Genomic DNA, 18,073 nt, shown 5'->3' on the forward strand with positions numbered 1-18,073 from the left:
TATGCCACCTACTAGTTCTATAACTTTGGCAAGTTACTTAATCTTGTTTAAACTTTAGTTTTTCCACCTGAAAAATGGGGAGTTATTATTAAAACTAAATGAAATAATGTAAACTAAGCATTTAGCAAAGCCCCAGACATAGCAAGGAGATGGTAAATATGACCTATTATTACTGACTATCTCAAGAAGGACTCTTGTCTGTACCTGATTTGATGGTGTCTACCTGTCCATGCTGGGGCCACGGTGGGGACAGGGGAGAGAGGTCACCATGTTCTGTGATTCCTGCTTGCCACAAGCCAAGGCCCAGCTGGGTCTAGACATGACCAAGGTCTGCACTATTCTGGATCTTTCTACTTCCAGGACTCTCTCAGAGAAAGGAATTTTCTCTGGAAGTCTTTCCCTTTGGAAGGTAGGCTTTTATTCAGTATACAGAGCCCTAGCATCTCCTTTATCTCCCTCATATTCTAGCAAAGCTGCTAAAATACCATCACCTCAGTGTTCTGAACAACCTGTTCCTTTCTTCTTGGGCATGTCTTTTCTCACACTCTTAACTCAGGAAGGGAGCTCAGGTCCCAAAACACTGAGCTTCTCATGGGAGCGTTTCTGTAGTTTCTGCGGACTCAAAATAGCAATGTGGTTCTCTTCCCAAATAACATATTTGACATTTGCATTTTCCTTTGACTGAAATCTGGTAGAGGAGGAGCACAGAACCCCAGATAGAAAAAAATAAACTCATCCTAAAAGTGCCCTTCACATCTGGGTCAGATCAGATAAAAGTAGAACCCTGAGGCTTGGCTCTCCTGAAACCTCCAATGCTTCACTATTCCAGTAAAGCAGCCAACTCCCTCTTGAATGTAAATGATACTCTTTTGCCAGCTTCCGGTTCAATGTGGAGAATAGCAGAGGCTATTTTATTCAGGACTGAGGCCTTTTATAATTACTTCAGACATCCCTGCGTAATTACACAACAAAGCCTGGGAGAGAGCTGGGCCCTGGCACAGAGGGTAATTTTGTTTTGTGTTGCGGTCGATTTTTTAAAATGTGTGTTATTCAAGGGAGGGTTTAAACACACACACACACACACACACACACACACACACACACACACACAGGGGAGGATTCTCTACACCGGTAGTTTCCCTTTGGGCGAGGGAAAGGCAGGCTAGGAGTTGTTCTTCTCACGCCCCCCACCCGCTGCTCCACCTCCCACCCTGAAGAGCAGACTTACTGTCGGTAGTTGTAGGCAATGTCAGCAAATTCCTTCCGTCTTGCTCGGTACACAGGATCTTTAAAGCCCTAGGAAGAAAGGAGATACTTCATTTCTCCAGGCTTTCGTGGGAGAGACCTGGCATATCTATGCATGTTTTGAATGGGGGTCCTTGAGCTCTGACAGTGCATCTCTCCTTCCCCTGATTATATTCTGAAAATAAAGTCTCAGTTAAACTGAGGGTAAGCTCTCCCACTAAATATCGTGAGTGACGCATTACTAGCAATGCTTTCAACTCAGTATGAGCCTCTGCCTTGGGATTCCGAAAGTGCAAACAGTGTCCAGGTTTTAAAGATATCTGATCTACAGCATTCTAACTTGTAAACTTGCTAAACTCGGCAGAGTTATTAGGATGAGTGTCTATGAAGAAGATATACAATAGCTGCTAAATTCCTGACCAATGGTATGTGTCTAGCACTGCCTCCTAACTTCTTGAGAGACAAACAAGTACATGCTTACTGCTATTGCAATTTAGAAAAAAATGCCATTTATTGAATGTCTATTATGTACTAGTCTACGCGTGCTACGAACTTATTTTATTTATAACTCTCACAACAAATGTGTAAGGTAGACCAGTATGATTATCCCTTTCTTTCCAGAATACACACTGGCTCAGAGAAGTGCAGTCCGGTGAAGTTGAAGTCAGGATTTGAATCACCCAGTTCTTGCTCTTTTCACTTCACTTCAGTAAATGTCAACCTTTACAACTTGGCAGGGGCTCAACTCACTGAGATTCTGCCTCAGTACATAGAAAGGATGATAATAATTTCTCCTCTGAGGCTGACCTGCAGGCAGCCTTTCCTCAGCAATTTGCAAGCACCACACTTTTGAGTGAAAAGAGGCCAAGTGTGTCTTTCAGTGTTGGGGGTGTGGGAGGAGGTCACATCCCTGAGATGGACATGATCCCAATTGGTTAAAAGGACATTTTCCTTATATTTTCTTCTTAGAGTTTTATTGTTTCAGGTCTTACGTTTAATTTCAAATTCATTTTTTGTGAGTGGTGTAAGATAGGGGTCTAATTTCATTCTTTTGCATGTTAATATCCAGTTTTCCCAACATCATTTACTGAAGAGACTATTCTTTTCTCCATTGAGTATTCTTGGCTCCCTTGTCAAATATTAGTTGACTGTGTGTGCATGAGTTCATATCTAGGCTCTTGATCTTGTTCTATTAGTCTGTCTGCTTTTATGCCAGTACCATGCTGTTTTGATTACTATAGCTTTGTAATATAGTTTGAAATCAGGACATGTGATTCCTCCAGCTTTGTTCTTCTTTCTCTAGATTGCTCCTTGACATTGGTCTGGGGAATGAATTTTTGGATATGACACCAAAAGCACAAGCAACAAAAACAAAAGTAAATAAGTGGGACTACATCAAACAAAAAAGTTTCTGCACAACAAAAGAAACAACTAACAAAATGAAAAGGCAACCTATAAAATGGGAGAAAATATTTGCAAACCATACATCAGATAAGGAGTTAATATCTAAAGTATATAAGGAACTCATACAACTCAATAGAAAAAAAATCAAATAATCTGATTTAGAAATAGGCAGAGGAGACATACAAATGGCCAACAGGTACATGAAAAGATGCTCAACATCACTAATCATCAGTAAAATGCAAATCAAAATCACAATGAGCTATCATCTCATACTTGTTTAGAATACCTATTATCAAAAAGACGAGAGATAAGTGTTGGCAAGAATGTGGAGAAAAGGAAACCTTTGTGCACTATTGGTGGGTAATGTAAACTGGTACAGCTACTTTGGGAAACAATATGGAGGTTCCTCAAAAAATTGAAAATAGAACTACCATATGATCCGGCAATATCACTTCTAGGTATATATCCAAAGGAAATAAAATCACTTCCTTGGAGAGATACCTGCACCTCTATGTTATTGAAGCCTCATTCAAATAGTCAAGACATAATAAACAACCTAAGTGTTCACTGACAGATAAATGGATAAAGAAAACGTGGTATATACAAATAATGGGATATTATTCATCCATAAAAAAGAAGGGAAACCTTCTGACAACACGGATGGAACTTGAGGACATTTTACTAAGTGAAATAAGTCAGACAGAGAAAGACAAATACTGTATGATCTCACTTATATGTGGAATCCAAAAAAGCCAAATTCATAGACAGAGAGTAGACTGGTGGTTGCCAGAGGATGGAGAGTGGGATAAACAGGGAGATGTTGGTTAAGGGGTCAAACCTCCAGTTATAAGATGAATAAGTTCTGGATCTAATGTACAGCACGACAATTATAGTTAACAATAGTGTTTTATATACTTGAAAATTGCTAAGAGAGTAAATCTTAAATGTTTTCACCACAGGAAAAAAATGGTAATTATGAGAAGTGATAGAGTTGTTAACTGACCTTATTATGGTAATCATTTCACAATATATACATGTATTAAATCAGCATCAAGCTTACACGATGTTGTGTCAATTATATTTCAATAAAGCTAGAAAAAAGGTCATTTTCCCCCCAAAATTGATTGTGATCTGAGTTTTAGTAAGACAAGACACTGGTGTCACCACTGGAGAAATTTGCTTTGTTCCCTCCAAGCATTTACCAATAAACCATGCCGTCCATCACTTTAGCTTGAAATTTCTCTGTCCCACCATCCCTCCAAACCAAGACATTAGTGAATCAAAAACAAAGGCTAATGTCGCGGAGAGTAATATGTAAAGACTTTTTTTAAAGCATAACTACTCCCTGACTTTCAGATATTGTTTTTTTTGTTTGTTTGATTGGTTGGTTGGTTATTTTTTTGTTTTTTTAAAATCCAGCTCTACCAATAATTCCAAAAACCCAGGGGTTCATGTATATAATGTAATTTCACCTGACAATCCATGGCATAGAGTCTGTCATACAGAAAGAACTACAAACACTTGCTGAAAGAGGAAAGGAAGAAAAGCATAAGGGGGAGGGAGGGATAAACAAAGGGAGGGAGGGAGGGAAGAAAGGAGTTCCCTATTTTATTTCCCAGGATATATTTTGAGAAACAGAGAAATCTAAACGTTTCACACTGGAAAAGTAAAGTAAAATTACCATACTGTTTCGTTTTTTTTGTTCTAAAACTAAATCCCAGATAAATTAAGTGATTATTCAATTTAGAAAAGATTCCAGGACATGGTCATTACAAAGTATAACTATAGTGTTTTCTCTTAAGCACTGAATGGTTTTGAATAAACAGAAAAGCTTAGGGATCTGAAAACTTAAAACTGTGCTGGGCCCAGTTCTACTGGGTGAAGGTAAGTTGCTGTGGGATGATATAGTAAGAAGATTGGGCACTGTCCTTTGATTTCCAAGCAGCTCTAACACACCCTTTTAGGAACCTGTCTACTGGGCTAAATGAAGAACACATCTCCATACTTAGGACTCAGAATATAACGTTAATGTTTGTCAATCATTAATGCTTGACCTTTACAGTCATCCTCACCTACAAGTCTTATTTAACAGTCATGGCCTTCTCTAGCCCCTAAGTACAAAGCATAGACTTTTGTGCTTGTGAGGTGCCTTGGAGAATATCTGTATTTGTATTTTGATCTAGACATGAAGAAAGTGAAGCCCGTAGAGCCAATTGCCCAGGGTCCCTAAACTGCAGAACCTGTACCTCCACTTGGGTTTTCTGGTCCTAGCCAGGTGGAAAGTTGAGGTTTGAGGGCTGAGATGGGTAACCAGGGAGACAAGTGAAGAATTCCCTTACCCAGTGGATTTCCACTTCATTATACTGTCTCCAGAATGGGATGCCCATTGCAATTTCTCTTCCCATTTATCTTAATCTTCAAAGTACTTTGTCTAGGCAGTTTAAAGACTTTTCCATCAGTGAAAAAAAAAAAGCTTAATATAAAATTATATATCCAGTAGGTATCAACTGTGTCAGAGGGATTATATAAATAGCATAAAAATGAAATGATGGAATAAATACAACCAAATCCAACAAAAGGTATGAAAATGGGAACTGTTTTATTCTTCTGTACTGTTTAGGCTTTTGAATTTTTCTACTGTGAGTGTGGATTTCTTTTTCCTTTTTACAGTTTGAGTTTATTTTATTGTTTCACTTTTATTTATTTATTTGAAGTATAACTGATATATAATATCATGTTAGTTTCAGGTATACAGCACAGTGGTTGTTATACATACATATACATATATATCTTTTTCAGTCTTTTCCCTTATAGGTTATTACAAAGTATTGATTATAGTTCCCTGTGCTATCCAGTAGGTCCTTGTTGGTTATCTATTCAATATATAGTAGTGTGTAGATGTTAATCCCAACCTCCTAATTTATCCCTACCCCTTTTATAATTAGAAGAAAAGTAAAATAATATTAAAAATCCATCTCAGATTATTATGGGAGGTGACAGCAGATTCATACATTGAGCTACATCAACACATCCAAATATAATATAATACAAAGATTTTCTATATGGGAAGGTTTCTAACCGTGGTCCTTTGCCAGCTCAAGTTTCTAAGAAGTTCATTATCAGCCTGCGAAGGGACCCTGCCAACTAGGCGGCACAGACTTTTGCTCTCTCAGTTAGCAGCGAAAGTCTGGGGTCCATCTCTCAGGGACTGGGTCTTGCATCCTCTGGGCTGCCAGGTGACCACGGGCCTCCGCAGACATGTGGAATACACTCTGAATTAAGCTACAGTTGGTGATGACTAATCATCCTGTCTCAAATAAGCTAATAGCAGCAATTTTGGTCGCACTGCATGTAACCAAGTATGTTTGACAGGAAAATATATTGTTGGTGAAGGAGTGGGGAGGGAGAGGGGGAAGAGAGGAGAAATGGATGGGAGAAAGGGGAGAGAATTCTACAGGGTGCGAAGTGGTAACATCACCTGCGGTCCACATGCAATCACTTTCCTTAATCTCAGCATTTGTGTTACTTGTGGTGTCGAAGTCTGTGCTTTTGCTTCAGCGGGGATTTTGGGGAGACAGTAACCATATGGAAAAGTCTTCCGAGTGAGTATTCTTCTAGACTGAGATCTTTATCATTTCTTGATATCATGGCAGAGATGAAACCTCAGAAATGCCATCTTTAGACTACTGAAGTTGAACACACTGGGTTGGATTACTCACTCATTCAATCCCTAGGAGCATGGCCTGATGGTTAGTTCACCTCTCAGAGCCCTAGTTTCTTCATCAGTAAAATGAAACTAGTAACGGTAGTTACCTCGCAGTGTCGGGTGGATTAGATTAGGTAATGTAAGCAGGGTATCATGTAAAATTCCGAGTACAAAGGAGACAGTGAAAAAATGATGCATTTGTGCACAATGGTGGGAAATCCACAAGCTGAGAAGTCTGGCTCAGAATATGAAAAGGATGTACTCTGGAATGGCTCACTCAGTCCCGTCACCCATCCCTGGGCTTTTAAAAGAGCACCTGCCGAATTCTTACCTTGCGATTTATTTTGCATCTAGGGCAATAGTGAGAGTCTTTCTGCATTCTATCAGTCCCACACCAACTGGAGGAAGGATGGTACACAGGAGACAAGAAGTTCTAAGTCGTATTTTTTAAGTACCTGCCATCGCCACGCCATAGACACTCACCAAAGACTTGCAAGTCAATAGACAAGGACGGCGCTGACCACAACCCCTCCTCTTGCCCACTCTGCATGGCTGGCCACGGTCACCACCAATAAGGCCAAGAAGACTGTCCTGGAAAAGATTCTGATACCTGACTTCCCAAGTCAGTAATCTGGGAATTGTTTTACCTCTCTCCTCTTCACATTTGATAATTTTTGTCCATTTTTCCTTTCAAATATCTTGAGTTTATCCTTTTTACTTTAATCTCACTGCTACACTTTTTTTTTTAATTTTTATTTTTTTTGCGGCACGCAGGCCTCTCACCGTCGCAGCCTCTTCCGTTGCAGAGCACAGGCTCCGGACGCGCAGGCTCAGCGGCCATGGCTCACGGGCCCAGCCGCTCCGTGGCATGTGGGATCTTCCCGGACCGGGGCACGAACCCGTGTCCCCTGCATCGGCAGGCGGACTCTCAACCACTGCGCCACCAGGGAAGCCCTCACTGCTACACTTTGATTCAGGCCCCCATCATTTCTCTCCTGGACTACTACAAATACTTTCCAAGTGGCCTTTCTTTGTCTGTTCCTCATAACCCCCTCCCTCACTTCAGCCCAAGGAGACTTACAACATACCAACCTGGTAGGGTCTCTCTCTGCTCTACAAACTTTCAATGGCTTCTTACCACTTTTAGGATAAAGTCCAAAATCCTTAACATTGTGCACAAGGTTGTACGTGATTTGGCCCTGCCTATGTTTCCAACTACAATTGCCTGTATACTACGTCTCCAAATTTATCCAAATCAGTCTTATTTGAATTCTTTGAACACACTATGCTTTTCCCCATGTTAAGGCCTTCACACATGCTGTTCCCTGCGATTGGAACACTCTTCCACACTCTCTCAGACTAACAAGCTACTACTTGGTCTTTCCAACTTGGTTTCAGCTTTTAGGAACCTACCTTGATTGTCCTGAAGTTTATTAGTTTCCCTCTACAATAAGTTCCCTCGGCAAATTGAGTGTTTCTCCTTTCAATCATTATATTTGTTAATAATCACTAAACTCAGGAATCTGTTTACCTTACTTATCACTGGATTTTCAGGGCAAAGCGTACTTAGCATACTCCTGAGTAGGAACTGTTAAGAAAAATTGCACAAAACTTAGGCAAAAAAAATTACTGTGTGCTTTTTCAAAGTCCTATTAGATCACTGGCTAACAAGCTCACTGTATGCTCTAGGGGCAGGTGTATTTGTTTGATGTGCAATTGACTACTTAGTAAGGCCCAAACTCTTCAAAGTTAGATGTTGACTTATAGAAGATTGGTAAGTTGCAAAACATTTATTTTGTGATCAAGTTGCAAATGACTTCTTTCCAATAGAAAACACTCATGGTGATGGCTTATTGTTTTATAGGACGTTAATCATGTGTATTCACCTTTTCAGTTTCATTCTGGCGTCCTACTTTTCAATGACCATATATATGCTTTGGTCTCTTGTATCTTCCTTTGCACCATCCTTGTCATCTTGTTTCCCTTACTAACCAGGTCAATGGATTTTAGACAGATGTTCAGTCTCTACCTGTATCTCTTTAAAAATTATGCTTTTGACAGAGCAGCTTAGTAGAAGTGCAAGAAGTCTTTGATGAGGGACTTCCCCACTGGTCCAGCGGTTAAGACTCCATGCTCCCAATGCAGGGGGCCTGGGTTCGATACCTGGTCAGGGAACTAGATCCCGCATGCATGCCTCAACTAAAAGCCCTTGTGCCACAGCTAAGACTCAGCGCAGCCAAATAAATAAATAATTTTTTTTTAAAGGAAGTCTTTGATGACTCAGCTAGCTGACTAATCCTTAGAACAGACTTTGACAGGACTCTCAGGTGGAGAAGGATGGATGGGCAAAGGAAGAGGGAAGGAGAGACGTACTGGAAAGACCTGCTCTTGGGGATGAGCAAGGCTCTTTCTGGAGAGTAGGGAAAATCAATATCCACGCCTTGAAAGATTGCAGAGCAGTTTGAGAGATTTAGATCAAGAAGTAGAAAGAGACCCAGAAAAGCAGTTTATTAGCTAATATTTTCTCCACCAGAAAGCCTCCCCTTGTGCAGATCTTCAGCAGGTGCCAGGGAAACTGGAGGAGGGAGCTCTGGGGTTTGGGTCTGTGTGGCAGAGGTTCCTTGTGCTCCCCAAGATCTGAGCCCCCTTACTTTCACAGAACATTGCTAAACCACTGTTCCCAGCCTCCTTTGCAGGAAGTAGCAGCCCTGTGACTGAGCTGCAGTCGGTGGAATTCGAGTGAAGCTAAGTGAGTCACCTTGAATCCTGGATCATAAAAACCTCCCAGGCATAATTTTTACTTTCTTCTTCCATGCCTGGGAGAATGGAGACAGCTTCCAGGACCCGGATGAGGGTTCTGTCATTAGATGGAAGGAGACTTGGTCTCTGTCAAGACTGCATGAAGCAATTTCCCTATTGACCAACACTGGAAATGAACTTTTATTGGGTTAATCCATAGAGATTTGGGGGTTGTTTGATAAACAGTTGGCCCTATTGACCTTGTTACTAGAGGGCTCATCAGATCTCCCTCTTTCCCAAAGTCCTCCCTAACCATGCCAGTCCCCCAACTGGACTGAACGTTAGAACTGATAGTGAACTTAGAACTGATACTGTATGCTGTCTGACTCATTAAACCTGGTGTTTAATCATGTACTTTGTGTGTTATGATTTAACCAAATATCACCCAAGCTGTGTCCCATGGAACACTTACCATTTAAGATAATATTGCATAGTATTCCATGAAAAAGGGGTTCCATGGGTAAATAAACTTAAGGGGCATTGGTTGAATGGGTGTCATTTTTACAGGATTTTCCAAAGCCTCTAATGAGATAATGGGACTTGTAAATGCTTAAAATGAGGTTCTAGGGTACAGCCTTTCTCCCTTTGATCATGAATTTCTTTTCAAAGACTGCAATTTGAGAATCATGCTCATGACCCTTGTAGAAGTCCCATGAGGTAGTGAATTTATTTTGATCTGATGCTCTGTGTTCAAAGTATAAAACACAGTGCGCACAGTTCTGCAGCATCAGTGTGAAAAGCTTGGCCTGGGGAAAGAAGTAGGGGGAAGGCTTTACGGAAACCTAGATATATGAGTTGGGCCTTAAAAGATGAAGAGAGGTTTGCCAGCAGGGAAAGAAGTGAGAGGATAAGGAAAAGTGTCCCAGAGAAAGGAAATGACATGAACAGGAGCACAGAGGCTGGGAGATGGTCAGAGAAAGGAGAGTCCGTTTTAGAAATGGGAATCCCACAGACCCACTTGAATTCCGCCTGCCAAGCTGTATCCCAGTCCCCTCCGGCATCCCTTGGGAAGAGTGGGCACCCCTCCCTGCTCTACCCCGAGACTGAAGGCCCCTGGAGGGCAGGAACCATGTCTTATGAATCATTTCCACCCCCTTTCCTCTACGCGGCTTGGGACACAGTTCACATACACGTGAGGCCACACAGCCCTCTTCATCTGAGATTTCTCCTCTGAAAATGAGAAAATACAATCCTCCCAGGATGGTTCTAACATTTAAATTTTGAAAATGTGGATAAAACATTTAGCACAGTGCCTGACATACAGTCCACGTGTAAGAAATGCTAGCTGTGAATGTCATTCGCTTAATAAATGTTTGTGGAAGGAAGAAGGGAAGGAGAGAAGGCGGGAGACTGCTGGCAGAAGAAAGAAGGTCAGCTACCCCATTTCACGGTCCCGCTTCACGAGTGAGCTGAAAGGCAAATGCCCTTTACCCTGCCTTTCAGGAACAATCTTCCTTGGCCTCGTTTCTCCAAGCGGCTGTTTTGGAGGCCCTGAAGTGAGTTGCTGGGTCCAATGTCAGCGCACGCTGCCAGGGCAGGGGGTCAGGGGGAGGTCATCCTGAACAACAGGGGACCACAAGGAATGGAGGGTTCTTTCGGGGAGGACACCCCAGCCACTCCTTACGGCTGGGCCAGGCCCCATGAGGCCCAGAGGCTGCAGGGAAGCACCCTGGAGGGTTTACTCTTGACATTGGCCCGTGAGTTCCCGGGATCTGATGAGAAGCCACAGGAAGGAACAGAGAGAGCCTGGCCTCCTCGTCAGGGGGACTGTGTACCTGATAAATTATAGTTTTATGATAAAATGCATGACATGGAGAGCCCAGGGACCCAAAGACATGGGCTGGATCTGTAAAGACAATGAATTCCAGGGGAGTTTTAAGTCCAGCCCCGACTGCCTCTGAGGAGACATGAGGATAAAGAGAGGGAACAGGCCATATCTGAGGACTGGCCTCTTCCCCCACTGTTCCCTGTGAGCCAGGCACGTGACCAACAGATGGGACATGAGACAGGGAAGGAGGAGGCAGCTGGGGAAGAGGAGAAAACACCCGACAGGGCCCATACCAGGTACGGGGTCAAGGGTGGCCAGCTTTTCTTAGAAACAGTATTTTTGGAGATGCTTTGCTCCCAGGGCAGAACGGCCCGACACTGACTCGTCAAAGGGGATGTAAAGCTTCTCCTTGTACGACACTGGCCATCCCCAGGGCCCCATGGGACTGGGTTGCATCCTACCCAGGAAGATGGGACCGGCATCCAAATGTTCCGACTTTACCTCTAGTTTTTGCAGGAGAGGAAACTATCAAACTCTTAGAGGAAAACATAGGCAGAACACTCTATGACATAAATCACAGCCAGATCCTTTTTGACCCACCTCCTAGAGAAATGGAAATAAAAACAAAAATAAACAAATGGGACCTAATGACACTTCAAAGCTTTTGCACAGCAAAGGAAACCATAAACAAGACCAAAAGACAGCCCTCAGAATGGGAGAAAATATTTGCAAATGAAGCAACTGACAAAGGGTTTATCTCCAAAATTTACAAGCAGCTCATGCAGCTCGATATCAAAAAAACAAACAACCCAATCCAAAAATGGGCAGAAGACCTAAATAGACATTTCTCCAACGAAGATAGGCAGACTACCAACAAACACATGGAAGAATGCTCAACATCATTAATTATTAGAGAAATGCAAATCAAAACTACAATGAGATATCATCTCACACCAGTCAGAATGGCCATCATCAAAAAATCTAGAAACAATAAATGCTGGAGAGGGTGTGGAGAAAAGGGAACACTCTTGCACTGTTGGTGGGAATGTAAATTGATACAGCCACTGTGGAGAACAGTATGGAGGTTCCTTAAAAAACTACAAATAGAACTACCATATGACCCAGCAATCCCACTACTGGGCATATACCCTGAGAAAACCATAATTCAAAAAGAGTCATGTACCAAAATGTTCATTGCAGCTCTATTTACAATAGCCCGGAGATGGAAACAACCTAAGTGTCCATCATCGGATGAATGAATAAAGAAGATGTGGCACATATATACAATGGAATATTACTCAGCCATAAAAAGAAACGAAATTGAGCTATTTGTAATAAGGTGGATAGACCTAGAGTCTGTCATACAGAGTGAAGTAAGTCAGAAAGAGAAAGACAAATACCGTATGCTAACACATATATATGGAATTTAAGGAAAAAAAAATGTCATGAAGAACCTAGGGGTAAGATGGGAATAAAGACACAGACCTACTAGAGAATGGACTTGAGGACACGAGGAGGCGGAAGGGTAAGCTGTGACAAAGCGAGAGAGTGGCATGGACATATATCACTACCAAACGTAAAATAGATAGCTAGTGGGAAGCCGCCGCATAGCACAGGGAGATCAGCTCTGTGCTTTGTGACCACCTAGAGGGGTGGGATAGGGAGGGTGGGAGGGAGGGAGACACAAGAGGGAAGAGATATGGGAACATATGTATATGTATAACTGATTCACTTTGTTATAAAGCAGAAACTAAGACACCATTGTAAAGCAATTATACTCCAATAATAAATAAATAAATAAATTAATAAATTAAATAAAGGTGGGGAGCCTGAAATCCAATTTCTATCCTTAGATTAAGTAACTTCACAAGTAAGAATCAAAGAAGCTCTGGGAGTTCACACACACAGGCAGGAAGATTCACTGCCAAATTATCGTAACAGTGAAAGACTGAAAACCTCCTACGAGCTCGCTGTTGGGGGCTGGTTAGTAAGTTGTGGCACTGCATTTAACACATATATGTTCATGTCTGTCTAAATAAATAAAATATCGATTATTTTTGGACAGTGTAATAGGTGATTTTTGTTTTTTCTGTTCTGAAGCCTAGGAGCAGGGGGGGAATTCACCTTTGCTTCTGTTTATAAAACACCTTCTCAGTGTAAAAAAATGCAGAATAGTACCAAGAGAAAAAAGAGAAATAAAAAATAAATAAGATAAAAGAAGAGATTATGGATGGTCTTCATTCCCTTCCTCATGCTTTTCTGTATTTTCGAGTCCACGCTAAGGGGTTTAAGATTTGAATTGGAACAACAACTGTTCATATTTTAAAAGGCCAGCCTACCCCCGAAATAGCTTGCTCTTTGTCTCTGTGAAGAGGCCTGAATTTCTGTCACTGGCTAGATGTTTGTCCTCAGGCACCGTGAGCACTGAGGTAAGAGTCAAAGAATCCAAAGTTCAGCATGGGACCTTAGAAAAGTTATTTACTCATGTTGGGCCTTAATGAATCTGTCTGTAAAATGGGAACGTCTGTTTTGCTTACTGAAAAGAGCCCTTGTGAAGAGCAAGTTCACAACCTGCTCAACTGTAAAGACCACATCAATGGAAGAAGAAAACAGAGTCCTGATGAAATGCAGAGGCTCCCAGTAAGTTACAGTAACCATCGCTTTTGTGAAGGAAAACAGCTTCCACGTCATTTAAAGATTGAGGGACCATTTGCCTGGGCAGAGAATAAAAGACCATCAACATGATGGTGGCATTTCTCACCCACGGGCTGCTCCTCCCTGGAACCCTCTGCCCTAGAAAAGGGGAATGATTAAGATCCCTGACCCCGGTCCTTCACTTAGAAATATTAAAGGACACGGGACACAGTCCGAGTTCTCTGTCAGATACATCAGATCTTTTCAATTCTGACCACAACCCACCGCCCAGGCTCATAATCTGACACTCTCAAACGCTCACACCTAACACGCCAGCCAGCCATTCCCCAAATATTCCGGATACTTTCAGAATGCTGAGCCTTTGCATATGCTGTACGCTCAGCTCCTAAAGCCTCCCAGTTCCTTATTGGACTAGCATCTTGTTCTCAGGCTTTGAAATCCAGTTCCAGTGTCACTACTGCCTACAGCTCCACCGTACCTGGCAGAGTTGTTAGTAGTTTAGTGTTTCCCGAACGCTTGATTTAAACCTCTGGAGTTGGACCAAGTCAGAAATAAAGATAATTTACATATGTGTGTGTGCTTGTGTGTGTGTGTGTATACACATTACTTACATACATATATGATACGTAAACAATAGTTTCTGGATGTAGATAATGATCTGTATTTGCTTCAACAATAGTAACCATGACAACGACGTTGCTGAAGATGTCTAAGTAGGCACTCAATAAACGCTTGTGGTACAAGCAAACCAAGACACATGGCTCCAAAGGAAGGGCGGGGAGTCCGGTGCGGCAGGGAAGGTACTAACAGAATCTCATCAGAGGGGCCATGACTCACGGGGTGGTCTGCATCCAGTTCCGCTCCATAGCTGAGAATCTGATTGGCAAATCTGTCGAGCTCTTGAATGGTTCTTGGGAACCAGGGCACTGCAACACAGAAAGGGCAAAGTCCTGAGCAGCAGATTGGCAGGACGCGGCCAAAGGCCTCACTGAGATCAGAAGCTTGGGACCAGCTCCAATTAAAGTCCACGGTGGTGGCAAGTGGGGTCCCAGCTAACCCATGAAAGTCAAATCTTATTTTCCTTGGAAACTAATTTTATTTACTTATTTGCTTATTCAACTTTACTGAAGTATAATCAACAAAAATTTAAGGTATTTTAAGCATATACCATGGGGATTTGATAGACATATACGTGGTGAAAGGATTCTCCCCACTCACATGCATCACCTCATATATTTATCTTTTGTGGGGGGAGGAGTCTACTCTCTTTGCAAATTTCATTGCTGCGATACAGTGTGATCGACTATAGTCATTATGTTTTACGTTAGATCCTCAGACCTTAGTCATCTTATAGCTGAAAGTTTGTACCCTTTTACCAACCTCTCCCTATTTCCCGACCCTGAAGCCCCTGGCAACCAGTTATCTACTCTCTGTTTCTATGAGTTTACCTTTTTTCTTTTTGAAGATTCCACCTAGATGTGATACCATGCGGTATTTAACTTTTTTTTTCTGTCTGACTTATTTCACTTAGCACCTTGGAAACTAATTTGAAAACACATTCCTAAACATACTCTCTTTCCTGGAAATTTTCTCTGAATTATCTCAAAATTTGTCTCCTTTCCACCTATCGTGGCATAGTGGAGTGGTTTTTGAAGGTTTACTGTAGCAGCAGAATATTTCATGTAATATGTGTTTCAGGCATATTCCGGAATATAAATTAGGTAAAACAGAGCTGTTCTACTGTAAGCACAGATGAGCCCGTGAGCTCTCTTCTCTTGACCCCATCTTCCTATCATGAGTCTCCCTCCCAAAAGGGCCCCCAGGGACCCCAGCAAAACCGTTTGATGCCAAAGCCAATTTGAAAGCCACTGGTGACATAGAATGAATGCAGTCCGGCAGTTTGACGATGCCTTGCAGCACCTAAAAATCTGTGGGCTTGTTCTGAAGCAGCAGCATAGTGGGCGAGAAGATGGGGTCTGCGTTGTGTGACCCACAGTGACTGGGTCCTGCAGAGGGACCCCAGGGCGAAGCGCAGGTGGTAGCTCCTAAATGTATGTGGTCTTCAAGAAAGAAGACACACTGGGAGTGGAGTCATCCTAAGAATGAACAGACGAGGACATTTTGAACTGTAAGTTCCAAGCAGTCAGGAACCAGGCAGGAGTGCACTGTAGTTCTAGGTGCATGGAGGGAAAGGAAGGAGGAAAGTTTAGGGGAAAAGATGCTGAACCTACAGCCAGTTAGGTCTGGCTTAGAATCTCGGCCCCAGCTGCCTATTCATCTTCTCTGTGTCTCAGTCCCAACTCCGTGAAACGGAGAATAGCAGCAACAGCAATAGAAAGCATCCCAAACATTTTTTGAGACCTTACCACGTGCCAGCCTCTATGCTTAGCATTTTTGGTGAAATATCTCCTTTAATCTGGGGATTGTTGCGGGGTGTAAATGAGAATGCAGGCAAAGGGTGCAGCCGAGTGGCCCACAAAAAGGTAGCTTTCCATCTCTTGCACGTTATTTCTGATTCTGGCCCTGCTTGGGTGGGGCAGGAAAGAACATGCGTGCCATCTAGTGGCCAGAGTGGGGAACTGTCTTCCATGGTCTATAATAACAACGGCATCAGACGGGAATCAGCTGCATTCCACCAAAAGAAGATGCTTATCTGAATAGCAGTAATGACGGTCCATTTAGAGCCTCGTTTCCATAGATCTGAGATGCTAAGCTTTCTAATTCCTATGTTAGTAATAAAAACTAACACTGAGTATCATTCTAAATACTTTACTTAGTATTTGTACTATTGGTGGGTACTGCTGGTCTGCTCATATTATAAATGAGAAAACTGAGATACAGAGAGGCTAAGTGACAAACCCAAATACACTAAGTGACAAACCCAAATCTACTGCTAGGAAACAGTGGATTCAGGATTGGAACTCGGGCTTGGATGACTCTGTGGTCTCAGTTCTGGATCGCAAAATCTGTCCTGCCAGGTATGGGGGTGGGGCGCACAGTGGTTGTGAGGGCTGGAGCCTGACGGCCCGATTGTGTTTACAGTTTCCCACCTGAAGGCTTCCATGCCCCTAAAACCAGCCCACTTCTCAAGGTGAGCTCCCTATGATAGTAATAATGGGAACAGACGTAGTAATTCCAGCTAATGTTTATATAGCTCTTGCTGCGTGCTAGGCACCGTCCTAAACACTTTACATACCGTACCTCACCCAATTCTCCTAACAGGCCCATGAGGTAGGAGTTATTAGTATCCCCATTTTACAGAAGAGGAAACTGAGGAACAGGGAGGGAAGTCTCTTCATGGACCTCTGCGGTCCCAAAGGCTAGACTTTGGAGTCTGGGATGACTCCGCACCATGTTCTGCTCACTTAGCATGGGACCTGACTTCCCACTTTGTCACCTGAATTCTCCTCAAGCTTCTCTTTCTCCTTGAATCCAGTGCCTTCCCTTGCACAATGGACCTCTGTTGTCAGCACTGAAAATGGGGTCTATTCCTTACCTGAGTTTGGAAGGGCTTGAGGAAGGACATCCTATTGCAGTCAGCCAGGACTCGGGATCTCCTCCAAGACCCTTCCTGGTTCTCTAGCATGTTGTCGCCCTGTTACCTCACTTCCAAGGCAGCCCATCCCCACTCGTTCATAGTCTCTCTTTTGCCTAAAAATTATCCATAATTCTGGCAGTAACAGCTGCCCCCAGCCCTTTCCTGCTGTACCCCTTTCTGACTTGGGGGGGCGGGGTGGCCGTTAGCCCTGCCAAAGGCGTTTCCATGATTATGTACTGAGCATCCCCTACTACCAGGCACTGGACGTTGAGAGGTGAATACAGTGGAGTCTTCATGCCTGTGGTGCTTATATTCTAGTGAGGGTGACAAGGAATAAACAATAAATAAATTTAAATATATAACAATGCCGGGAAGTTCCTGAAGAAGAACAAAGCAGTGCAAGGAGATGGGGATACTATTTTATATAACATCCTGCGCTCCAGACCCCAGGGTGAGGGAACTAGAGACATGACACGACCTTGCCATGGCTCAAGGGGACTGTAATAGCCAGAGTCTGTTCCTAGATCTGTCCCAGATCTGGTTCCCTATTTGCCTCAGGGAGACACAGACTGGTCATGGTTAAGGGCCTGGATAACAGAGCCACACAGCCTAGGCTTGGATGCTGTCTCTATATTTACCCTCTCTGGCATCCAGGACAGATTATTCCTCTTTGTGCCTCAGTCTTCCCATAAGTAAAGTGGGGATAATAAAGTATACTTTGTAGAAACAACATAAGTTTAAAAGAGTTAATATGTGTGATTTGTTGAGAACAGTGTCTGGTACATAGTAAATACAGACTCATGTTGGAAATATTGTGGGTTCGGTTCCAGACCACCGCAGTAAAGAGAATAGCACCATAAAGTGAGTCACGCGAATTTTGTGGTCTCCCAGTACATATAAGAGTTATGTTTACATTATACTGTAGTCTATTAAGCGTACAACAGTATTATGTATGAAA

The 18,073-nt window shown here is 42.6% G+C and overlaps 1 protein-coding gene across 1 annotated transcript in view; it reads right to left on the reverse strand.

The window, feature by feature from the left end:
* Positions 1–18,073, reverse strand: part of PAH (phenylalanine hydroxylase) — a 71,326-nt gene that overhangs the window by 19,801 nt on the left and 33,452 nt on the right. The window contains exons 4-5 of the mRNA XM_082665054.1: positions 14,415–14,503; positions 1,229–1,296 (exon numbers count right to left, since the gene is read on the reverse strand). Of these exons, the coding sequence (XP_082521180.1) occupies positions 1,229–1,296; positions 14,415–14,503 (157 nt within the window). The remainder of the gene's footprint in view (positions 1–1,228; positions 1,297–14,414; positions 14,504–18,073) is intronic.

This window comes from Grampus griseus, assembly GCF_964374135.1.
Source record: "Grampus griseus genome assembly, chromosome: 11".
NCBI classification, from domain to species: Eukaryota; Metazoa; Chordata; class Mammalia; order Artiodactyla; family Delphinidae; genus Grampus; species Grampus griseus.